The sequence below is a fragment of the Urocampus carinirostris genome, chromosome 6, assembly GCF_059441175.1.
Source record: "Urocampus carinirostris isolate Australia breed hairy pipefish chromosome 6, RoL_Ucar_1.0, whole genome shotgun sequence".
Lineage (NCBI taxonomy): Eukaryota > Metazoa > Chordata > Actinopteri > Syngnathiformes > Syngnathidae > Urocampus > Urocampus carinirostris.
In genome coordinates this window covers 18,976,395-19,002,014 of record NC_142354.1, presented here as the reverse complement: position 1 = coordinate 19,002,014, position 25,620 = coordinate 18,976,395, and the positions used below count along the sequence as shown (strand labels likewise).

Sequence of the window (25,620 nt, the reverse complement as noted above, 5' to 3'; positions counted from 1 at the left end):
ATTTGAAAAAGATTTGGGAATTGGCTCTAAAAGGCAGATTGTCGGGTTGACTTGGGAGAAAACTCAACCAAGTGTCCATGCATCAACCGAGGTCAAGTTAAGTCACGTCATGTTTATTTGTATAGCCTTTTATCACAAGGAGTCTCAAAGGGCTGCACAGACCACAGATTATTGCAAACCAAAGACTATTTTATCACCATCCCCTGATCTAAAACCTACATGAGGGCATGGAAAACCCAAAAACCTCAACATAAGAAAAATGAAGAAACCTTGAGAAGGGACCGCACATGAGGTAATCCCTCTTCCAGGATGACCAGTCTGCAATGGATGTTGCAATAACAAATAATAAAGATATATTGTCAACATAAGATATAGGTTATTCATATGCTATAGAATAGAAGTGTGTTTTAAGCCTAGATTTAAACAGTTCCACTGAGGTTGCAAATCGAATCTCAGGGGGAAGAGCATTCCACAGCACCGGGGCCTGAATGGTGAACGCTCTCGAACCTGCGGACCTCTTCTTGGCTCTTGGAATCACTAGTAGACCAGACTTTTCAGAGGGAAGGCTCCGAACCGGAACATAGTGCGAAATTAAACCTGAAAGATATGAGGGAGCAAGTGCATGTGTGATTTTGTATAATACCAACAGAAAACAAAATCACATCTTAAGCTAACAAGGAGCCAATGCAGGTTAGCTAAAATCGGGATAATGTGATCAAACTTTCTTGTCTTAGTTAAAAGCCTCGCTGCAGCATTTTGTACCAGTTGCAGGCTCTTGATTTTGGCTAAACTTTCCAGTTTCCTCTGGTAAAATTGATTAACCAGCTACGATAGCTCCTAGATTCTGACAAGCCAAAAAGATGGACCTGATTTTAACAATCTTAATTCTGATGTGGTCTGCAAGTCCTCAAAAAGAGCATCTGTTGGCTCCAGTGTTGACTTTTTAAAATCAACTTTTTAAAATTGCAAAATCAGCTTAAGTTTGTATTCCTTTTTTTTTCCAGGAGGAATGTTAAGTGTTCACAGGGAGTTGCAAGCTGTCTCAACAACCGGCTGCAGTTTCATGAAAGATTAAAAAAATGGAGATGTGAACATCAATGAGAATAATTCATCCATTACTCTCTCGACTAGTCTTGAAAGGAAGTAAATGAGCCTTCCTTTTTATCGGCAGCTGCACACAAGTGGCGGCAGTTTTATTTGCGTTTTAATCGGTTGGACCTGACTGCTCTCCAAACATTTGGGTCAAAAGTAACCTAAACTGAGCCAAACGATTGATGTACTACTTGGATCACTTTGAAAAGACATAATGGGCTGTTGTAGACAAAATATTGGGATCTTCCAAAGAAAATTTGACAGGATTTTGTTTTTTAAGTTTAGTCAATGTGTGTGTGTGGATCCCTTAATCAATAGAGTGGTAGGGGCACCATATTCTTGTTGTGTCTTGGGCAGGTACAGCCTGGTGGCACCCATACCTCTCACGGCCTACAAAAGTTTCCAAACGGTCTCGAGGGTTGAACAGAATCTTTTGATAATATTGTTTCCTGCATTGTTTGTTAAAAAATGCTTGGCCTTCGTAATTGTAGGCTAGGTTACTAATGTAGGCTGAATGATAAGGCATAATACTGACAAACAATGCTAAAAATTTGGAGTTACATTCTCTTACTAATTCTGCCCGCATGAAAACAGAAAATCTGGATCCCCCTCCAGAGATAAACTACCCACCCTGACTTAGATGTTTAAAAAGTTGTTTTTCTTAAACTTGCTTGGGATTATTCCAATCGTGACGCTGGACATAATGAAGTGAGTTTTAGTGGAAGATAACAATTCCGTAACGTTTATTATTGGCACAAATATAGTGAAGCACATCAACAAAGAGTTCAAAAAAGACAAGAGAAGTTTATGTGTGTCTCAGCACCCCAGACACAACCAAAAGTGCGCATTTTTATCAAAATATTCCCTGGACCTTTTACAAACTCTTGGACCCTTTCAACACAACGAGACAATTGTAACGTGGCAGTATTCAATAATAAAGTAATAAAAAAGATCTCTTCTGACTGAATCCATCAAAACTGAGAAAAAAATATATATTTCTAAAGGAAGCATTTGTATTTTTGTACCTTACAGAAAATCAGTACCTTGTACAAATTACAAGCTTTAGTGTCCAACGAGTTAAACAACATGAAGTGAAGGCAGTGGTTCTCGATCAAGGGTACGTGAAGGCACCCGGAGGAGATACATTAGATTTCAAATTACATTTTGAAGGCCTTTCAAACTAGTTATTATTTCAGGAAGATTAATGATACGCTTTTTACTCAAAAGTACACCGTACAAATGTTGGGTCGGGAAAAAATACTTATCTGCCCTGCGACTGGCTGGCAACCACTTCAGGGTGTCCCCTGCCCACTACCTGAAGATAGCTGGGGTGGGCTCCAGTACCCCCGCGACCCTACTGAGGATAAACAGTGCATATAATAGATGGATGGGTTTATTTGAACAAAATATGCCACACCCGCAATGGGTCAATTTGCTTTAAAAATTTAATATTTTGTCTTAAACGACAAATGTTGAGATGGTTTATTATAACAAAACAAAAGTCTGGACCATTTTAGAACAAATGATGGGTCATTTTGTTACTAAAACACCCAAAATGTGGTCGTTAATTGTCAACCCAGTTTTATTCAATTATAACCTATTTTCTCTCTCTAAATCAAGCTGCCCATTTTTTGTGTGTATAACTTTGTATATTGCTTTCACAATATGAGAAATTAATGAGAGAAATGTCCGTTTTTTATTTGATAGGTTTCCCATTTGCGTGATAATTTTAATGTTACATTTATCATGTAAAACATTGAACATTATTATGTAAAATCATGAAGCTTAACATAAAAAAATTCTCTCCCTTCTAGTGTGGCAGTATGCTTCTGTAGAAGACCCAGATATTTTAAAGGAGTCATTTTTAACAAGATTGGGTTATTTTCTTTTCAACCAAGAGTTTTGTTTTGAGTTTAGTCAGTGTTTTATCATCCCCACCCCTCCAAAAAATAATCATATAATTGAATAACCTTAATTTAGAAAAAAAAAATCTGGTTAGGGTTAGTTAACTGAACCCCCCCCCAAATATTCCAGAAAGGGTTCCATTATTTGAAATGGTCGAGAACCACTGAGCAAAACATTGTAACTAGTAGCATTAGTGAAAAAGTGTGCTTGATATCGCAATTAAAGGTGCCTAGTAAAACCACAAAAAACACCGTCACAAACTATAATCGGGTCTTTTAAAAAGCACAGTAGTGACAGAAGTGACGGCACATTTCTAAATCGACAAAGGAGGTGAAAGGACGGCCATAAAAATGTTCTTGTTGGATAAAAAAATGGATTCTCCAGAGAACCACCATAGCACAGACCAAATCCTGACATGAAAACTTTCTACCAACTCCAGATCACGCACGAGCATTTAATACGTAATACTGCCGTCACATAACAGGTTTAACAAGAAAATAAAAGACGATTACTATAAAAATAACCTAGTTCAGGTGCTACATTGAATAACTTTGACTGGGGGTGGGGGGGGCATGGCTGCACTAAAGCATGAAGGCCAAATCAAATGGAAGCGTCGTTGGGAGGAAGGAGGTTGGCAGTCTGTTCCAGCTTGGCCAAGCCCAATCTCTTTTTCAGCAACTTGTCCTCATTGTTCAGCTTGGTCCGGATGGCCATTTTGATCTGGCTGTCGTCCACGCCAAACTTGAGTGCCACGTGATCTGGACGAACACAAATCAAAATATGTCGGGATGAAGCGAGGGAGACATGTTACTTCAATGATAACACTGATAAAAGGGCGGCGCCGTAGCTGAGTGGTTAGCGCTTCCGCGGCACAGCTCTGAGGTCATGGTTTCAAATCCAGCTACCAGGGTCCCTGTGCGGAGTTTGCATGTTCTCTCTGTGCTTGCATGGTTTCCAGTTTCCTCCCACATTCCAAAAACATGCATGTGAGGTTAATTGGCCATGGTAATGAGCAAGTGAGTTTTCGGTCTCTGTGTGCCCTGCGACTGGCTTGCAACCAGTTCAGGGTGTCTCGTGCCGACTGCCCGAAGATAGCTAGGATGGGCTCCAGCACCCCCTCGACCCTACTAGGGATAAGCGGTGCAGATAATGGATGAATGTATCACTGATCGAAATACAAAAATGGATGGGAAAGCTATAGGGGACATGTTTTTTTTTGTCTTGTACTAGTTTTCACCAACCCCTCTTCATAGACCAAATTCTTAGCATCCAACCAAGAAACTACCGGAGACAAATTTTGGTATGTGATCATAACTGAGTTGGCCTGATAGAGGGAATAATGTAGAGCAGAGGTTCGTATCACGTGGCTTGTTGACCCGTTTTCAGTGGGTCGTGGGCTTTTGCCTAAGAAAAGTAATGCAAAAATGCAACATAATGCTGAGCTAAAGCAATGATTACCCTCAAGATTGCAGAATATGAATATTGGTTACCATGCTTATACAAGAAAGTGCAATAAAGACAAGTGATGATTGAATTCTTTCTTTTTTTACTCCGAGTATATGCTCCAAACCCAAATTTTCATCCCCTCCATGACAGTTTATTTTTCTAAAAGAACAACCTACAGGTATGTACATCTTTTTATTGCCCAAATTCAACCACTTTTTAAGGACCTGTCAAAGCCAGTTTTACAATTTATCCAGTACCAACAAAAAGAAAAAAAATGGTGTGAATCATGTCCTTCTCGGAGCCACAAGAATATCTGCGATTTACATATGCAATTTAATCTTGTGTGCATTTATCAAGACATACGAGTTTTAGATCTTGAGTATATCGCAAATATATTTGTTTTAGAGACAAATTATTTTCCATATAGGTGTTGGGGTAAGAATAACAGTAATATACAACTAAAATTTTCAGTAGTTCTTCCCATTACAATTTACACATGGGAAACACCATTTTTTGGGATGGCCAATAATAAATGTCTATAATTGATATGTAGTCATTGCACGAATACACAATTCATAATGCCCCAGTTAGGTGTAGACAGCCCCTGTCCTCTTTGGCGCAACCCATTTGGGGGCGATGACGCTTCATCGGACAATGCCAAACAAACTGATGTCAGCTGCCGTGAATCATGAGGACAGAGGAAATGCAATGGCAGAGCGAAGCTGCCAAGGATCAGTGCGGGGGTCTTTTTTAAGCAGAATTGTTGAGAAACGTTAATACAACTTCAAGCATTTACTTCACCCATAATTCAAGCACTTTTCAATCTTTGAAAACAAATAATTAAAATTCAAGCATTTTTAAGGATTTCAAGTACCCATTTGAGCCCTGTACCTACCAATGAGGCCGCAGAGGATGTCAGGTGGCAGTTGTGGCTTGAGTGAGTCCTCCCGGTTGCCGGCATTCTTGCGACCCCGCAACGAATGTGTGGCCAGCGTCTCTCTGTCGAAAAGCATCATGAGCAGCGCTGCTGTGTACTTCTTGTAGTCGCCGATTTCGCCCACGTGTTCGTAAAGGCTCCTCGGAAGGCGAATGTTCTCCGACAGGTACACATAGTTGCTGCCGTCCTGGGCAGGGGGGGAAACATTGAGTGTGCAGAAGACCCCAAGGAGGATTTATTTTTTTACCTCGGCGATACTGTCGCCGACTGCCTGGACGTCGACGTCGTGCTCTGGCAGGAAGGCAATGCTTTCGTCTCTGGAGCTATGGGGTGTCATGCTGATAGGCTCGCTGCCCTGGAGGACGTGGTCAAGCGTGGTTCGGAGCTCGTGAGCCGTGTGTCGCATCTCCGCCATGAGTGTGTTCATCTCTGCATCAGCAAATTCAAGAGTGGAAAAGAGACATTCAAAGAAGCAACCTGTATGTCTTTACCGTACAAGATACTGATTTTATGCATTTTAAAACATGTACGGGAAGAAAATCTGTACAGGATAACGCAATTTCGCCAATTACGGGTCCCATCAGGTAAGCACAAAATATAAAGAAACGTCAAATCAAACGAGTTAACCGCGGTGGCCTCTGTTACGTTTTAGTTTTTTCATTGCAACTAGTGATGAGTTGTTTGTAAACAAAACTGTTCTAAGAGGCGACTCTTTGGAGGGAACGACGACAGCCCCATTAACAAGGAGCCAGCTCCTTTTTAGAAGTTCTCTTTCTTTCAGAGGTACAGTGTCTTCTATACCATAGAAAGTCTATGGCAGGACCCATTAAACCGTGGCAGCCTTGTACCATTAGAAACTAGAAAGAGATTTTGAAATACCGTATTTTCACGACCATAGCGCGCACCATAGAATAAGAAGCTGTCTCCGTAGCTGGTTCTATTTCTGTATTCAAGACAGCGCAACACAACAAAGGGCGTGGGTGCCCCCTTCTGCGGCAGCCTCACAACAACACAGACAAGCATACAAGTGTGCGTATTTAGAAATACAACGAGAGCAAAGCTAACTTTGGTTGTGGTTTACTTAAGTATGTATTACAAAGTAAAACACACAGATAAAAACTTGTCAGAGTTCCTTTTCAGCTTCCTCCACATTGATTCATTAATCTTAAATTCTCTCGCACCTGTTCAGTTTCTTCTTCAGCTTAACGCAGAAAACAACACACTGGGCAGACGAAAATACAGAAAGCATTCAATTATGTGAAAGTGAGGTTTTGGATTTAATCAATATTTAGGCGTGAAAAATCTTTTTAGCCTTCGGTAGTACAATAACTTTCAAACAGATACATTACGGGGTTAGCATCCATGAGTACTTCCGCAAACAATGGACGCATTGTGCATAACGTCACATCCTCTTCAGCAGGACATTATGGCGTCTAAACAGAAAACACATAGAAGTCCCAGAAGATTGCATACAAATCCCATTTAGTTGGAAATGTGAACGAACTCACAAAAACATCTGATTTCAACCCCAAAATTGGAATTGACCATTAGGCCTTGCAGTGTATACCTGGCCTGATATACATGCCCACACCTCACCCTTTAGCAGTGATGCCCATACTTCAGTGTCCTCAGCTATGTCCGCTGCTTTAAATAACACACAGGGCGCCCCCTACAAAAATCTGTGACTTTTATGTGCGCCTTATAGTCGTGAAAATACAGTATACAGTAAACCTCGGATAAGTCGGACTCGCATAAGTCGGATTCTCGGATAAGTCGGACAAATTGCGTGGAACGTTTGTTCTCTAGGCTTTTCTGTAGTATTACACCTCGCATAAGTCGGATTTTATAAGTCGGATCCTCGCCTAAGTCGGATGGATTTTTCCGTACAATTGACCCTTTTTAATGGTTTTCGCCTCTGATAAGTCGGATCGGTATCAGGTCGCCTAGGACATCTCCCAAATGCTCTAAATTTCAGCCTCCAGTGGCAGTAAGCGATGGAATTTTCCGGGAAGATTTTCACTCCTCACAGATTTTCCGGGAAGATTTTCACCCCTCCCAGATTTTCCGGGAAGATTTCTTGATGTGACGTGGCGTTCCGTGATTGGCAGAGGCTATTCATCAAACTCCTCCTCAGTGTTGAATGATAGCACTCTCAATCACAGCACGCGGTCATAGAACAAAGCCTCGTAATCATAATCCCATTGTTTCTTATTACAGTAGTGCTAGCATTCAAATTGAATTTGTGTGAATTTCTTTGGACTTCCTTGCGGTCTGTGCGGTCTACGGTGTGGCGATGGCCTCAAGTTCTAAAACCAAAGGCAGGAGTCTCAAGACTAGAACGTATGAAGAAAAGCTCGCTATCATTGAATTCCAAGAAAAGAATCAGCACATGAAGCAAAAAGACATCGCGGCAAGTATGCACTTTTCTAAGAGTTAAATTTCTTCTTAGTTCGAAATTTTGCGACCTCGGATAAGTCGGATCCTCGGATAAGTCGGATGAAAATGACCGGTCCATCTGGATCCGACTTATCCGAGGTTTACTGTATATGTATAAATGCGAAGTTAATCAAAATAATTAAGATATCTCATTTTATAAGACAGATCACTTGCAAGGTTCTTTTGTTCTTTCACTCGATTTTGGTTAATTGGTTGATTGGTCAATGTGCGTTGTGTTGTCTCTGTAGCTGCGTTATTTAATGCGCTAAGCAGAGGGACGGTGGGGCAGCTGCAGCAGTACAGTGAGCACAGAAAGGAGAGAGAGTGCATTATGAGGACAGAAAGAAGAAAAAGAAAGAGAAAAATGAGTCGAAGGAGGACAATTATCAAAATTTTGACTCGATTTAATCATACTAATGGCTCTAAAGCAGAGTGCATTGTCTCCCGCTGACAGAAGAAACCGATAGCCCCTCAAAGCTTAGACACTTTTCCAAGCTGCCAATATTAAGTATATACTAATTTTTTCTTTTTGTTTTACACATTTTAATTTATATTGTGCATGTATTTCATAGAGTATGTGTCTTTATTAGTCTACATCGGTTAAAAGTTAAATTGTACATTTCTAAAATCTTTCATTTAATATGTATACAGCACTGACTATTTTTGTTGTGTAGTTTCTTGAATTAAATATTATGTTGTGTGACAGTTCTAAGCAGTTTTAGGGGGTTGGCTTCAATCAAATTGAATCCCTTTATTGTCATGATACAAGTATAACCAAATTTGGGCTTTACCGCTAGTGCATAAGAAAATATGTACAATAAAAAATTGAATAAAATAAGGTAAGAAAATATGCGCAATGAAACCAGTATTGAGCTGCTGGTTTTATTGCACACGTTTTTTTACCTTATTATAATGTTACGATAATTTGTAACTTGATAGTTGTGCTTCTTTTTGGCGTCAGTAATCTGGGAGCTAACACTATAACTTTTTAAAAGAAGGCACTAGTAACTGTAACTAATAACGTGCCCAACACTGCATTTGAACAATTCAGAAAACGTTCCGTTCCCCTTCTCCTGCCCACCTTTCATTTCTCTCAGCTCCTTCTCGGCCAGAATTCGACACCTGCGTTCATATTTGAGCTGGGCCTGCAGCTGTTCAATCTTCATCAGCAGACTGATGGTGTCCGTTCGGATGCCCGAAATCTCCTCGCCGTCAATTTCTCCAGATTCCTGCAGGGGAGATGAAATCACGCCTTGTGGTGTGAAGGTGAAAAAAGTGTGCTACCAGCGTCTGTGCGACGTGCAAGTGAAATGTGAAAAATATTACTAGAATAGCTTTTTTCCACCTACATAATATTGTGGAGATTCGCCTGATGTCAAAATCAGATGCTGAAATTACAATTTCATGCGTTTTTTACTTCTCAGCTGGATTACTGTAATGTTTGGAATATAAAGTTTACAGATGGTTCAAAATGCGGCATTGAGACGTTTGACCAGGACAAGAAAGTTTGATCACATCTCCCTGAATTAAGATGAATTACACTGGCTCCTTGTCGATTTAAGATGTGATTTAAAGCTTATTCTACTAACAGAATGGATCGCATGGACTTGCCTCCTTTTATCTTTCTGAATTACTCCTGCTCTATGTTCCAGGTCGGAGTTACGCCTTGAAAAATACTGGTCTACTTCTGACTCCAAGAGCCAAGAACAAATCTTTAAGTCGAGAGTATTCTCCATTGGGGCTGTGGAATGCTATCCCCCCTTAGATAAGATCTACAACCTCAGTGGAAGTGTTTAAATCTAGACACATAATTTTATTTTCCTGTCCTTTACGACTGTTGGCGGAGTGAGGGAGAAGGACAAACCTGGATCAGTCATTGGACCAGCATCTGGACCTAAGACATGTCATCATCTGCATTGATCAGTTGGCTGAGATGGGAAGCTGCATCGTCGCTGTCTTGGAATTCTAGTGTATTACTTGTGGTAATTGTTATGATGACTATTTTTGCACCAAATGCATAAGTTGACCATTTTTTGCACTATGATGACTATTTTTGCACCAAATGCATATTGCACAACCCTACGATACCAAACTGTACGTAACATCCTATATGCCGACATTTCTTGGGTAAATTTTGTGTAAATTATAACTATAACCTTAAACTCCTTGTTATAACCTTATCCTCCTTTTAAAATCTTATCCTCCTTGTTTTATAACCTTATCTTCTCTGTTCCTTTATATTCTTGGGTTTTTTACCTCACTGTGAATGTGTGAACTGGAGTGTCATGCCCAATTTCGTTGTCACAATATGTTAACCCATTTTGTTAACATATTCTATATTCTAATGTTGACTATCCGTCAATCCATCCATTATCTGCACCGCTTAGTAGGGTGCTGGAGCCGATCCCAGCTATCTTCAGGCAGTGGGCAGGGGACACCCTGAACTGGTTGCCAGCCAGTCGCAGGGCACACAGGGACAGACCACTCACTCTCTCATTCACACCTAGGAACAATTTGGACCAGCCAATTAACCTGACATACATGTGCCTGGAGGAAACCCACCCAGGCATGGGGAGAACATGCAAACTCCACACAGGGAGGTTGCAGTCGGTAAACCCTAAACCTCTGCACGCTAACCACCCATTCACCGTGCCGCCCGATGTTGACTATGTTTTGTGTATTGCAAAAGCAACATTCTTTGCAGCCTGATCATTCTCGAAAAGGGAATTACATGTTTCTTATTTTCCTTATCCTGGCGTTTTTTAGTTTCTCCTTGCCGGCATGCATGTTTTCTAAAGAGGATGCTGTATTTGTGGTCTCTGCTGTCATTTGAGACTTTTATGATTAAGGGCTATACAAATAAATGTGGCCTCATTTGTGCAACGTACAAGTGAAAGGCATCTTACCTGATTGTTAAAATAAGGAGCGTACGTGGACTCGGCCAACTCCTCCGTTGGATCAGCCTCCAGCGGGGCCGTGTGCGACTTTAGCATCTTGACCGGCGTCGGGGATGGAATCGCCCCCGCCTCTCTCTTAGGTGGCATGAGGTGGCAGGGGAACAAAATCTGGTGAGGGGAGAATCATTGTGTTAACAGTGTTTAACTTTCAGCAACCGGGGGAGGCCTAAAGGGAAAGTTGGTGGACGCCGCGTCCTTAAGTCGACCCCTCCGCTGCATATTAAGCTCACCGTGATTAATATCTTTGCGTGTGTCAAGAGTGCATAGATTGCATTTATCATAGAACGAGGTGTGGAAATAAACCTCACCTGGTCCCTCAGCTTGCACCGAGGGGAGAAAAGTGTACCGACACCCAGTGAGAACAAAGGCAATGCAATATATGCAAATACTGCGTAGTAGAGGAAGTAGTACTACTGCAGTACTACAGTGTATAAATCCCGGTGTGATGATAATCAATTATTTTCAAACAACACCATTATTTTTTTAAGCTGGACTCCCAAGGGAAAATATTTAAACATTTTTAGTACATATTCTATGCCCGTGCACTTAAAACATCGTTATTTCGCTTTTTTTAATTGTATGTAAGGAACTAAATCTTGACTCGTTTTTCTCCAAGGGACGTATTTTTCATTAGGACTGTTTCCTGTTCTACTTAATAATCCTTTGATCCAATACAAATTGGGTATCTTCTAAAAAGGCGGGACAAAGTGGATATCTGGCCAACCAGCGCCAAGCCTGGTGGAACTCATTCAAGATCGGTTGATCTGCATGTTACCCATGTGGGTCCAATGTTGACTTGAAGCCCAAACAAATTCGATTTGAGTACATTAATAGTTATTTAGTGCGAGGACGCGTTTTAAGATGTCGTCGTCTTTCTTCATCAAAGGTTCTAAAAAACCTCAAACGGTGAAAACCGGGAAAAAGCTCGTGACATCAAAGCGGAAAGTAAGTGGCGAACTGGGATGAGCTACATTCGGCTAATTGCTAACTGGTACATGCTTGAATATCAACGCGTTTTCTTTTAATGTGTCTTTCACTCAGGTGGCTGGAGATGCGGCCTCGAAAGGTAAAGACAAATTTAAAGGCAGGAAACGATATTCTAGGAACAACGAAGAGATTTCCAGCGAGTCGGAGACTGAGAGGTGATAAAAGTCGCTCAACTTTTAATTACATTCTTATTACTATGTTGTTACAATACACCATATCTTACTACTGCACAGTACTGCGGTTCCTCAGAAAAGGCCAACTCGAGAAGAGCCTGAATATGATGAGACGCCGCAGGAGAAAAAGCTCAGATTAGCTAAAGTCTACCTTAACCAGTTGAAGGAACAAGGTGAGTTTTTAACTTAAATCCCATATTCCTCTTCACCGGAGCCTCAAACTCAAATTACCTTAGGGGCTGCCGGTGTTATGCCGAGAAATGCACTCCTCCCGAGATTTGCATCCCTAGCTACTCTAACCACTTTTACCTCGTTTTATCTCACTTTTATATCACTTTTAGGGAATTTAATGGCGAACATATAACCAAAACCACTTCGTCTTGCATTTGTTGGGAATGTGATACAACTTAAACCATTCCGTCTTTGTATTTGTTGTGAATGTAATCGAACGGTAATGCACATCATATGTAAATCACTTTTGAGCAGGTAACGTAATGTTTAATTTGCCTTTTTCTACTCAAATCGTTCGTATTGAAACTGTTATGCACTCTACCATAAAGTTCATTATGCTGCAATAAGCTTTATGATAGAGTCTCCCGTTTATCTGTTGATGATTCGACATTTCATATATATACGGTGTGTGTATTACCGTTAGATTACATTCACAACAAATACGAAAACACACAGAAAATATCAACTTAAATAGATCGTCAGTCTTTGAAGGTTGAATGATTGAAAGCACCCTGCTTTGGAGCAATCAAGATCCTTAAAAATGAGTCCAAAGTTGGCTAATTTTTCTGCTCTCAATACATACAGCACTTTCTTTCTTTGTTTTAGTCTGCCATATTTGACTCATTTATTACCCAACGCTTCAAGAGCCTTTTTTCTGTGTTTGGAAGCAAAGGTGACATATTCAAGCTGTGTGTGCATTGGTAAAGTAGAATCCTTGTCAGTTTATAGCAGACCATTGACAAAAAAACCATGGTAGCCAAGAGCAGCTCGAAATAGCACAAAGCATGTGATAACAGGTAGATAGCGACTTTATTTAGTTCTTCAAAGTCAACACCTAAAAATGTTCTTATGATCTGCAGTGGATTTCTTCCTTTTAAAGGTACTGGCAAAATTTAATAACTCGGCCTTGAAAGTGATTGAAACATTTCTGAATTTGGCCATGAATGGTGTATGAGGGATCTTAAACACTTGGGTCAATTGCAACCCTGGCTTACACCGTCTCTCTTGTCTTTATTAGAAGAAGAAAAAGCAGAGGATGAAAATGTCGAGTTGGATCTGATTGCGGGACGACTTAAAGAGGACGTGGTATGATTGCCTGATGTAAACACATTGTGTCAAAAACGTGATTTTAAGTGAAAAAAGTTCACAGCTTTAATTGTTGTACTTTATTTTTCTCTTTTAGCTTGAACAGAAAGGGAGGTTACAGCGATTCATTGCCAAAGATGTAAGGACTTAAAACAATGAGTCTCGCTGGGCCATTGACACCTGCATCAAACATTTTCTTTTCGTTTTAGTTATTACCCCCCGACGCTTCCGAAATCCGTCTTTTACGAGGGCACAAACTGCCAATTACCTGCTTGGTCGTCAGTCCTGATGACAAGTTCATCTTCTCTTCTGCGAAAGACTGCTCCATCATCAAATGTAACAACGTCACTTTATGTTCTACTTTTCTGGTATCAAGAATGTATTTCGAACAATGTATTGTTTTTATATTCCTTTAGGGGACGTTGAGAGCGGGAAAAAGCTGCGGGTGGTGCCTGGTGGAAGGAAGGGTACGGAGGGCCGCCACGTCGGGCATACGGCTCAGGTCCTTTGTATGTCCATATCATCAGACTCTAAATACTTGGTGAGGACCTGGTGAGACTTACTTCCTGCAAGTGTGGAACTACTTGAATTGAAATGTGACTTTAAAGGCCACAGGTGACATGAACAAGCTGATCATGATTTGGGAAGCGGAAACGTGCAAACATCTCTACAATTTCAAAGGTCACAAGGGCCCCGTCTCAGTAAGTAGTCACTAAATTCTACACCCGGTATGGCCAGATCATTAAATTCTTAATTCATTCCCTCAACTACTCACGACCATACCGTTTTGAAAGGCGCAGTCTCCATAGATCTGGTCTATTTCCGTATTTAACACTACACAGGGCGCACTGCACGATAGGTGGCGGGATTCCTCTGCCTTCCGCTGTGTTACAACAACACAGGCGGGCATGAAAATGTGTGTATTTAAAAATACTATGGAACCAAAACTGAATTTTGTACTGGTTCATTTGAGTGTTGATTATAAGAGTTAAATCACACGGGTAAAAAGATTTTTTTTTAAAAAGCTGATGCAAAGCCGTTTGGCTCTCACATTTTTTACCTGTAATCCATAACAACCATCAAAATCCTCGTCCTCATTTTCTGACCATAACGGCTTCGCTCAATCTCCATTAAAAGGTTCACTTTCAGTTACTTTAAGAAAGCTCGAACAATAGTCCTGGCAGACATGTTTGCCCAAGCGTGGAAGATCCATCTATTATATGCAAATCTGCTGAAAGTCCTCTACAGTAGTCCTGGTTCTAGTGGAAAAATGCCACCGTTTTATAAAAAGGAAGCACCAGTACGATAACTTTCAAATTGCTTGTTGTGTCGTGTCGTTGGCATCCGTGAGTGCTTCCGCAAACAATGCATTTTGTGTAGCGTCACGTGTCCTCTCCTGCTTATGGGAAACTTGTGGCCTTCACACGGAGAAGACATAAAAGTCATAGGAGATCGCAAACATGTCTCATTTGGAAATGTGAACTATTTCACCCAAAATATGTTGGAAGTCTCGACTCGGCCAAGGCTTAAACCTGTGACCTCCCAGTGTTTGGGGTGGGCGCCCAACCCTAAGGCCATCTAGCTGGCCTCTGTTCGCCCCCTAACATGTCACACAGAGTGCACCACACGATAGCCCGCTGCACAATTTGAAGAAATCGCGTTGCAAAAATTACACCTTCATTTTCTTTCTTAAAAAAGCTGATTTTTTTTTTCCAAAATATTTTTTTGTTTTTCACAACAATCTTATGGACTGTAAAATAATATTGAACGGTAATTGAAAAAAATGGTGCTCATTTTATGGTATTTTTAATCTTTTTCTGACAAAGTTGGAAACGCAATCGAAATATTTTCATATTCTTGTCTTACTCTAATTTTTTAAATGAAGAGAAAATGCCTGACATAATCTATATTTAGGATTTTGTCTGATTTTACTACATTTTTTTAGTAAAAGCTAAATATTCCTAAAATTATGAGTTAAATCTCCTGTTTTCATTTTGCTTTGTGTTTTTTGAGTAAAAATAATAAAATCAACACGAAAATCAGCGACATCGCCTCCAAATAGCGAGAACATATATTTTAACTCCAAGTCATGTTTATTTTAGACGCCCTTAATCACAACGAGTCTCAAAGGGCTGCACAGACCACAGATTATTATGACACCATCCCCCGATCTGAAACCTACATGAGGGCAAATAATACGCAGATATTGGCAACATAAAATATAGATTTTTCATATGCTATCGAATAGAAGTGTGTTTTAAGTTTAGATTTAAACATTTCCACTGAGGTTGCGAATGATATCTAATGGAAGCATGTAAATGCTGAAAAGAAGGGGGCCAAGTACTGAACCCTGCGGTACACCACAGGTAACACTAAAGTTCAGATGTCATTTTACCATATTAAACACAGTGCGTTCTATCTGAGAGGTAGGCTCTGAACGATAAGAGGACAGTTACTGAGGGACCAATCCATTTTTCCAACCGTTCTAGTAAGATATTATTGTCCACAGTGTCCAAGGCAATACTAAGGTCCAGCATCAGCAAAAGTGATGAAGCGCCGGAGTCCATTGCCAGTAGAAGATCATTCGTTACCTTAGTCGGGACTGTCTTGGTAGAGCTCCAGTTCTTAATTTTTTGCCAATAAAGTTTTCCTAGAGTTTAGAAAAATGCATTTGTGTATACTAATCAGTATTATTTTAAATTAATGTGCAGACGTGGCCAGTTTTTGATTGAAAAGTGCAGTTTTTCTGTGAAGGAACAGTTAAATCCTATCTTGCAAATGGCATGTGACTTAAAGGGACACTGTAATAATAATCTGCTAGATGTCACTGTATTGTGTAGTGCCACCAAGAATGAGTGTTACAAAGCACCAACATGAATACAGAGTTTTTGGTTTTCTGCGTACCGAAAGCTGCAAAATTATGTCTGCTGGCTCTAAGTGAGCTTTAGCTAATGTGAAATATATAAATAAAACTTAGACTTAAGTGCACAATTTTGATTATTTTTCAAATCAATGTTGTCTTTTTAATAAGTATTTTTTAACCATTGGAAGGAACTTACTAATAGACAATGTCCCTATATTTCAGACAACTGTAGAGCCTTGATTGGTCCTTCCCTGACCTACCTTATTATTTTCAACCCCTGAGATAGACTGATCTTGAGTCTCCTGCTTCCCCCACACAAATGGAACATTCAATGAAAGCACTTGTTTTCTTTCTTGCAGGGTCTTTCATTCCGGAGAGGGTCTCACGACCTTTACAGCGCTTCGCACGATCGTTCCATCAAAGTGTGGAACGTGGATGAGAACGCTTACGTAGAAACCCTGTGAGTAAAATACCAAATTTGCCGAGGGCCACGTTTGAAAAATGTTTCTACAGGGCTGTACTGATTGAATATTGTTTAATATGTCTATTATAGTCTACTGTATTGTTTTTTTAAACCAGTGTGCCGAGACATTGTCAGGGGTACTGTGGGAAATTATCCAAATCCCGGCAGAGCAATCCTTTAGTACTCTTCCAAATATGAACAATTATGAAGTACTTTATTCCTTGTGTTTATTTGATTCCTGTTCAAGACGATATAATTTAAGTCTTTCTTTAATGTTAAAAAAAAACCACATTGTAATATAAGCTTTTTCCCCACATTCTCAGCTGGTGGTATCCTGTGGGATGTTTTTAGTTTTTTCAATGAAAGAAATGTGTCCTCGCCTCAAAAAAGGTTGAAAAACACTGGTCTAGTGAACCTTATTGAAACTACTGAAAACCTGACCTAATGAATGTATTCCAATATGAGTAGATAAAGCAATATTTTTTTAATCAATAATCTGGAATTTTCAATAGGCACCATGATACTAATTCTCTGAGACAGTGTGTAATGTTTAGTGCCTCTCACTGATTTAAAAAACTTTAATTCAGTAAGACAAAACAATTATTTGAATACTAGGCCAAAATACATGAACTTTTATGCCAATGCTAATTCATATAAATATTCATAGCTTGATACATTTGGACTTCTTTTACATAGTGGAATCAATACCTGTTTGTCTGTTATCTTGCTGCTAAACTGTGTTCATTTGGCAATGGTCTTTGTACACGGTGCCATCTATGCCCAAATATTACACAATGTACCCTTTCAAACAAAAATCCCCTGAAAATAAACATGAAATGAAAAAAGCCGCTTTTATTCTTGCACCTTAAGTAACGGAAAGTTTTTTATTTTAGCCAGAATGGGCTAAATTGACTTGACAACAAATTTTCCATCATTCACTTAACCCTCTTATTACCATGGGGGCGCCGGGCATCAAATCATTAACCAGTGTCTTTAAAAATATTTTATTGGTTGACTCTGCTTATTTTAACCCTACTTCTAATAATCAAACCTTGGAAATAACAACATTTTAAAGATAGTATTAACATAAGTCGCTATTTCAGAAATGTATTTCAAACTGGTAGCCCTTCGCACTCATCAGGGACAAAAAAGTAGCTTTCAGACTAAAAAAGGTTGGCGACCCCTGATCAAGATCTCAAGGGCCATAGAAATCCTTCTCTCAGGACTTGACTTTGACATAGCAGTCTTCAATTATTGCTTGACAATGTTGCACCATTATCTCAAATTACCCGTGTTTCCTTGCAGCTTCGGCCACCAGGACGCAATCACGGGCCTCGACAGCCTCTGCCGGGAACGCTGTGTGACAGCCGGCGGCCGTGACCACACCCTGCGGGTGTGGAAGATCACTGAGGAGTCGCAGCTCGTTTTCCACGGACACGAGTGAGTGTTTATACACACCAGTGCCCGTAAAAAGGCCACCATCGATTCACAGTTTGTCACAACTGTGTCTCGCAGAGGATCTATCGATTGCGTCCAGCTCATCAACGAGGAGCACATGATCACGGGAGCCGATGACGGGTACGTTGAAGCACAGACCCTTATCTATTTACTGTCAATTCCAGACTGCCGGTCGCTACTTTTTTGCCACAATGCGGTTTGAACTACGGTGTGGTTTTTTTCATGGTGGCACAATGAAAATGGCATGCTGCTCTTTTCGACTATGCGTGAGCTCTAAATACAAAACACCACAGTGACGTCTAAAAACATTTAATGACCCCTTCAAGAGAAATGGGTCCAGATTCTTTCCAACATTATTTAACAAACACTGATAACATACATCTCAAATCTTATTTTTTACCATAAAATTAACCCCAAATTCCTTTCTTCAACCTTTTTATTAAAGCTTTTTTAAAAAAGTCCTGACTTGGGCTGACAAATGCTCTTTGTGAGAACTTTGTGGACCACAGCAGAAGTAACGTTACTGAAGTCAGGTCCAGCCTTTTTGCTATCAGAATGTAAGATCTATAATAGCTTGACGATCGATTTTACCTGAGGAAACACTGAAAGGTTTTGCCTTGGTTGATGCAAGGACACTTGGCCGAGTTTTCTCCCAAGTCAACCCAAAAACATTCCTTTAAGATCTGATTTCCAAATCTCTTTTAAGGACATTTTATTTGCTTGCCGCCTTTAAAACGGCGGTGGTGAGTCCCCATCTGAAGAAGAGCAATTAAGATTCTAGCTTTTTTAACTATTACCGTGCGGTGTCCAACCAACCGTTTTCAAGGAAAGTTTAGGAAAATTTTGTTTTTATTCAGCTGAATTAACTTTGGAAACAAACATAATTTTAAGGAAATATCAGTCTGGTTTTAGTATCAACCAGAGTAGAGAATGCACTTTTTTTTTATATTTTAAATTATATCTGGTATAATACTGATTTTTATGCATGCATAGTTCTGGTGCAACTGGATCTCAGTGCTGCCTTTTGACACAGTAGATCACCTTAGTTAATTAAATAGACTTAGAAACCTGGTGGTTATCTCTTGTACTGTTTTGAACTGGTTTCGGTCCTTCCTCTCAGACCAACATTTTTATTAGGTATGGATGCATGTTCCTCCACCATCCATGAAGTCATATGTGGGGTCCCCCAAGGTTTAATTCTTGGATTGGTACTTTTTAAATCGGTATATGCTTCCCCTTGGGGTTGTCATCAGGAGACACGGAGTCAACTTCCATAGTTGCGCTGATGACACGCAGCTTTACATTGTCTTGTCCCATTATAACACAAGGCCTATAGGTACTCTTTTAAAATCCTTTTTAGAAATTAAGTCATAAATGGCAGAGAACTTCTAACAGCTCGACCAGGCTTTAACAAAGGTCTGTCATTGGTCCTGAAAGTCAGAGAGATAATTGTTTACCATAACTACAATATTTAAGACGTTTGGACTGCAGTAAAAATGCATATAAAAATATATATATCCATATTTGGTTTTTATCATCTTAATGATATAGCCAGGGTCCGCCCAGTTCTCTCTCAGGCAAACTCAGAGGTACTGATGCATGCTTTTAAATATTTTTGTTTAGATGATTGTAATGTCCTGCTCTCCAGTCTTCATACATACAGCAGTTTTAAAAATCGCTGCATTGGCTACCTGTACGTTGCAGGGTCAATTTTAAGGTGTTTTTAAATGTTTTAATGGTCATGCACTATCCTATCTGTCTGATTTGCTTTTATTATATCAGCATTCGCGGTACCTGAGGTCCTGTCAGGGCGTTTGTTGACTGTTCCTAGGGAGAGGACCAAAACCTATGGTGAAGCAGCATCTTGCTCCCCACCTATGGAACAGTCTTCCGGGGGACTTCAGGTCTGCCGGGACCCTTGATATTTATGAGGTTCCTTAGACGCACTTATTAATATGGCTTTTAATTGATCATTTTTGTTTAGTCTTTTACTGCAACAGACTTAACTTTTTATTTTACATTTTTATGTTTTGTACTGCTGTTGTTTTATCTCTATTTTTATATTTTAGTGTTTCCTTATTTGGGGGGGCCCACACAGGTAGGGTGTGGTTCAGTGGCTGAAAATCTTGATGCCATCTGCTGCCGTCCCTATCAGTGTGACTATCTCTCGTTCAGGTCCATTTCCTCACATGGTTAATCTGTGCCTCGCCATAATCGTATTTCTATCACATACTATTTAATTTTTTATTGTATTTCTATTATTGTGTGTGTCTGTATGGGGTGCTTTGGGTTACTTGGGAGAGGGGATTTTGTCTTGTTGTACGCTGAATGCTTTTATATAGCTGTTTAAATGGCAAATTATTACCCGAAAAATTTGATACAACAGGAGCAAAACGGGAGTTTTGACGGCTCAATATTTGATACTTATTCAAGATATTTCACCCACAGATTAAGTACTCAGTTTAAACATCCTTATTAAACAGTAGTGGAAGTTATGGTTTTTCTTACCGTGTCATCGGCTTTAACGTTAGGTCGCTGAAGTTTCCTTAAATCCTTGAGGAGTGATCACAAGCGAATGCAATTTGGTCTGTTACGAAATGGTAGTCAGTCAAACAAATCTACAAAAAGGAGGAACAATAGTAGACTCTACTGGGTTGCTGTGGTGTAAAAGCTTTTAGATTAACATCTGGCTTGCGTATCCTCCTGACCCAGATCAGCTGCAGGTTTACCCGTAAAACCGCCATTTATGGAATGAGGATAACATCGTTGACAAGGGTTCGAGCTTTCAGCTCTCGTGTAACCGCCATTCTATTCCGGCCGGTGAGTGAATCTGCAGCCAAGCGTTTTCCCAGTACAGTAGCATTTTACGGTTAACCGCTCCATTAGTGACGGATTCAGGATTTCCGAGAGGGAGCGGCTATGATGTGATACCTGTTTAAAAGCAAACTGCAGCAACTGCCAATTACAACAACACAAAAAGGCACGTCTGTGTTGCAATCTGGCACTATTTTACGCACATTCACGCTTTCTTATGGCGCCGTAGTAAATGTGTGCTTGTCTATTTAAACGCCATCTTAAATGCTCACATGATCCAAATATACGTGCGTAAACCAAAAGGGGCAGCTGCGGGGGCACAGCACCGTCGGTGTTCTGTAGCCAAAGGCGTCAATGCCAAATTCCCCGTGTGGTTGACGACAGGTGTGCACAGGACTTGAAATGTAAGAAATTGACCTGAATTAATTCTTTTTATGGCTTTAAATCCGGTGCAGCTAATAAGAATAAAGACGCAAAAGCGTTTCATTCTTAAATTTGAGCATGCGGCTTATAATCCGGTACGCCCTGCAGTGCAGAATTACCAGTAATCACCCGCCTGTCCGTTCCAGCTCTGTGTGCATTTGGGGCGTCCAAAAGAAGAAGCCCCTCTGCACAGTGAATGAGGCTCATGGTTGCCATGGTGACGCCGGCCTGGAGCAACCTCATTGGGTGGCGGCAGTGGCCGCGCTTCTCAACAGTGATGTCGTAGCCTCAGGTGCCTCCGGCTGTGATAGTCTCACACATGCATTTCACACACACACACCGTAAATCGTCCATTAAAGTTAATCCCAAATTCTGAAACGTGTAACATGTTCGGAAAAAGTTTATGCAATGGTTTTTGCATGTGGCAGTAGCTCAGGAGGTAGAGCGCTCGTCTTGGGATCAAGAGATCGCAGTTCGAATCCCAGCTCCTCCGTGTTACATGTCCTTGGGTAAGACACTGAACCCCTAATGCCCCCCCAATAAGCAGGTTAGCAGCCTTACATGGCTGCACGGCCGCTATTGGTAAATGTGAAGCACATTGTAAAGCGCTTTGGGAAGTCTTCGTTGACTTGAAAAGCGCTATATAAAATGCAGATTATCTTATTTCATTCCATTTTAAGTGTTCTGCTACTTCCATGATATTAACTTCGAGACTAAATTTCTGGAGTCCCTCCTTCGCAAGGATATTTTGCAACATATTCGCATAATTCTGGGGACACTTCATGTTCGTTGCCTAATTAAAAAAAAATCGGTAATACCTTTGAAAGGCACCTGCCTAAAATAAGAATATGCAAATGTCAGTATGGTGCACACAGAATGCCGAAGTGACTCTAGGTTGTATTTTGGCAGGTTCCAGCAACTCGCAAGTGAAGGTTTGGAAGTGCTGCAAGAATTATCGAGAACTGGAGCTTCTCTTCAGTATCCCAGTGGTAAAGCAAAAAGTGTCTTAAAGTGCATTGACCTCCTTTGGCGCGGTCTTAACGCTGCATTTCTGTTTGCCACTCCCCCAGCTCGGGTTTGTCAACAGTTTGAAGTTTTCCCATGCTGGTCACTTCCTGGTGGCAGGCGTTGGGCAGGAGCACAGGTAATATTGCGAAACCACTGCTGTTTCCTTGACGACCGTCCATCATATCAGCCGGTTTAGTTTGTTTCCGCTAGATGGCGGTGTTATTTTCTTTATGGGGCAACCTTTGTGGTCGGATGTTGAAATACAGAAAAGAGTGACTAAAGGAATACAAAGAGAAGCTTCACTGTTGCAGAAATAAGCAATGAAGCAATATCTGTTTTAAATCGTGACTGTTTTCCTGGATAAGATTGACTCCTCTGAATATTGGAGTACAAGATGGCGGGGACTTGTACGTGGCATATGTGCCCATACCAGCCATATTTTAAGGTAATGGTATTGGTGGATACCATCATGAGCTTCCCGCCAATTTTTTTGTTTTACTTCCGGGAATTACAAATTAGAAGAAAACATTTTGATGGTTTTAGTTATTTTGTTGGAAACAATTTTTTGAAGTTTGAGAGAAGGGAGTTTTACTAATGGTATCGGCCCCAATGACAACTCGAGGTAACTAATCGTACCAGATTGTGTGATGTACTGATTCAATCATTTGATACATAAGAATATCCTAAGCTCTGAATAGATTGAAATTATCGATATATTAATCTTCTAGTATTTCCACATTTTTTATTATTATTATTATTATTTATTATTTTTTATAAGACATTTTGTGTCACACTCAAAAGAATGAATGATTCCCGATGATAAATCAAGTCACTTGTTAAAAATCAATTACTAATTTTGTGCTTTTTTTCTCATTCTGGTGCCCTGACTTTGGAGAGCACACATCGTTTTACTTAAGAGAATACAAAATTATGAATTACCTTAAATTCCGGACTCCTTGCTGCTACATTTTAAACATTGCGGTGCGTTTCTGTTTGTCCCATGGAAAAAAAATATATTTTGTCCAGCTTCTGTAGACCAATAACACAATTGAATAGTTAGTCTCTACTTCCATTATTGTAAATCAGTCACTAACCCTCATCAACATGGAAAATACTAGAAGAAAAGTGTATGATGCTGCGTATAAGTTAAAATCGATCACTCTGGCAGTTGAAGGAACAAAACGGGAGCGAAAGGGGCAGGTGGGGTTTGAATTTATTCAATCGTAACTCTGTACTTAAAATATTGCAACTTTTTCACTCACAGATCAAGTCAATTTTTACATCCAAATCGGACAGGGGTCGACGGTCTCTATCAAAAATGCTTGTGTTCTCTTACAGTCATTGCTTTTGTTTCCTTTAATCTTCGAGAAACGATGACAAACTAATACATTTCGGTCCGTCACTGCGGAAACCTCCGACGACAACACCACATCTGTGTTGCAAATTGGCACTTTTCTCCAAAGTTAGGTTGCCCTGGCGCTGTCGTCCAAGGATTTAGGGCTCACATTTTACACTTTAGTGGTAAATATTTACTCGTTTTTGTAATCAGTAGTCTCCATCTTAAATGGTCAGTTAATCTAAAACGTGATGTAAACAACTTGAAAATAGCTGAAAAGGCTTTAGGTGTGCGGGGTCACGGCACCGGTACCATTCCATTGCCGCCAAATTCCCCAAACCGGCTTCGAATCAGGTGTGCTCTGTATTTCGTAATTTAAGGTAATTGAATTTTTTTCAAGAAATTATAAAGCTCAATATTTTTCTTGCGGAAATATTTGCAAATTTGAAGAAAAAAAACATTTTTTTTGTGAGCCTTCTCCGGTATTAAAAATAAATTTCTCTTTCTGCAGGTTGGGTCGATGGTGGAGACAGAAAGAAGCAAAAAATGGGATCTGCATCATTCCCCTTAAAAGGAAACCTAGCGATCAAAATGAGGAAAATGGGGAGACGGGGGAACCGGAGGAAACGGTGGAATAGGGCCTTTTTTTATCTGTAATAAAAGCTAGTTAAAACCTTTGGCCACCATTTGGTTTCTTATTTGAATACACATTTTATGAGAATGATTTTTCAGGAACACCCTGAGATACAGTGGAACCTCGGTTCTCGACCATAATCCGTTCCAGAACCCTGTTTGAAAACCGATTTTTTTATGATCACCGAAATAATTTTTCCCATTAAAAATAATTTAAATCGTTTTAATCCGTTCCAACACCCTGAATGTTTACCTTGAATGTTTAACATAAAGCTAACCCAGGCTAATCGTACGTTCGCGTTATCGTAATCTTCCGTACGAAAGATTACGCTAACATGAACGTATAAAAATAAAGGATAAAAGAATTATGAATAGGATTTCTTACCTTTGTGGTGGTCTGCAGAAGGCGCAGGTGTACAGTGGGATATTCCCTAGCAAGATCAGACACTCGCACACCTTCATATTTGGCTATTATTTCTTTTTCAAATGCAATAGTTGTATGCACTACTTTTCTTTTTTCACCTGTAGCAACTTTGCTGCTTGCACTGACTTTTTCGGAGGCATAATTAGGGGCTAAAACACTTCGTACACCTATATTAAAAGCGAAAGCAAAACGAAGCACGTCCGCACGCGATAAAGGTTGGTCACGAAAAGAGCGATCTACACCCGTACGCCGCTCAGCATCGCACCTAGCGTACGCACTCACGCATTACCGGCGTTCGAACTCCGATTTTTTTGACCGAACAGCGAAGCAAGGATTTTTACATTTTTGGTTGGACTCCGATTTGTTCGAACTGAGAGGCGTTCGAAAACCGAGGTTCCACTGTATTTGTTTTTCAATGTGAAGGGAGTACTGTATACAATTTTGTGCAATCATCCTGTTTGTAAAGGTGACATATCCACCTAGTGGGAGGTGGTTAGAGTCAAGAACACATTCACATTTTTTGACTCGCCCAACCCAACTGATGTGTTGCAGTTGGGAGTCATTAGGTGAACAATTCCCCAGCCTCCCTGCCCCCCAATTCCAAACTTTAATGCCAGGCAGGGAGGCAGAGGGTACCAATGTTGTAAGTCTTGTGTATGAATCGGCCGAGACTCGAACCAGCAACCTCCCAGTCACGGGGCAGGCGCCCTACCCTCAATGTATGTAGTATTTAATGATGTTACAAAATGGTGAGTACTGTAGTCCACTTTAACAGGTAATCAGAGTTCTGTGTTTGTTTTTCAATCGTTGCGACACTAAATTCTGATTTATGAGTTTTACAAAGAGAATGAGTTTTTAGCTATTTAGCCATCTATCTGTCTAGCCTTTTACGTATTTTTGCATGCCATCAAGCTAATATTTTCTTTTTTTTTTTGCTAGTTATCGAGC

At 40.2% G+C, this 25,620-nt stretch overlaps 2 protein-coding genes across 3 annotated transcripts; one reads left to right on the top strand and one right to left on the bottom strand.

Moving 5' to 3' along the window:
- Positions 1–1,818: 1,818 nt before the first annotated feature.
- LOC148364008 (uncharacterized) lies at positions 1,819–11,324 on the bottom strand. Its single transcript, XM_088338135.1, has 6 exons — positions 11,082–11,324; positions 10,723–10,881; positions 8,898–9,045; positions 5,628–5,809; positions 5,339–5,567; positions 1,819–3,755 (listed from the first exon to the last, which is right to left on the bottom strand). Exons 2-6 carry the CDS (start codon positions 10,858–10,860, stop codon positions 3,598–3,600), a joined length of 855 nt encoding a protein of 284 aa, XP_088194261.1. The 5' UTR covers positions 10,861–10,881; positions 11,082–11,324; the 3' UTR covers positions 1,819–3,597.
- Positions 11,325–11,476: 152 nt separating this feature from the next.
- rrp9 (ribosomal RNA processing 9, U3 small nucleolar RNA binding protein) lies at positions 11,477–24,301 on the top strand. Of its 2 annotated transcripts, none has more exons than XM_088337149.1 (15): positions 11,477–11,718; positions 11,815–11,915; positions 11,994–12,106; positions 13,183–13,250; positions 13,348–13,389; positions 13,460–13,586; positions 13,667–13,791; positions 13,859–13,951; positions 16,473–16,573; positions 17,882–18,016; positions 18,092–18,154; positions 21,418–21,575; positions 22,181–22,260; positions 22,342–22,415; positions 24,127–24,301. In XM_088337149.1, exons 1-15 carry the CDS (start codon positions 11,635–11,637, stop codon positions 24,251–24,253), a joined length of 1,491 nt encoding a protein of 496 aa, XP_088193275.1. In that variant the 5' UTR covers positions 11,477–11,634; the 3' UTR covers positions 24,254–24,301. The 2 variants fall into 2 exon arrangements, with proteins under 2 accessions (XP_088193275.1, XP_088193276.1); XM_088337150.1 differs by having other exon boundaries at positions 11,478–11,718; positions 21,418–21,563.
- The last annotated feature ends 1,319 nt before the right edge of the window (positions 24,302–25,620 follow it).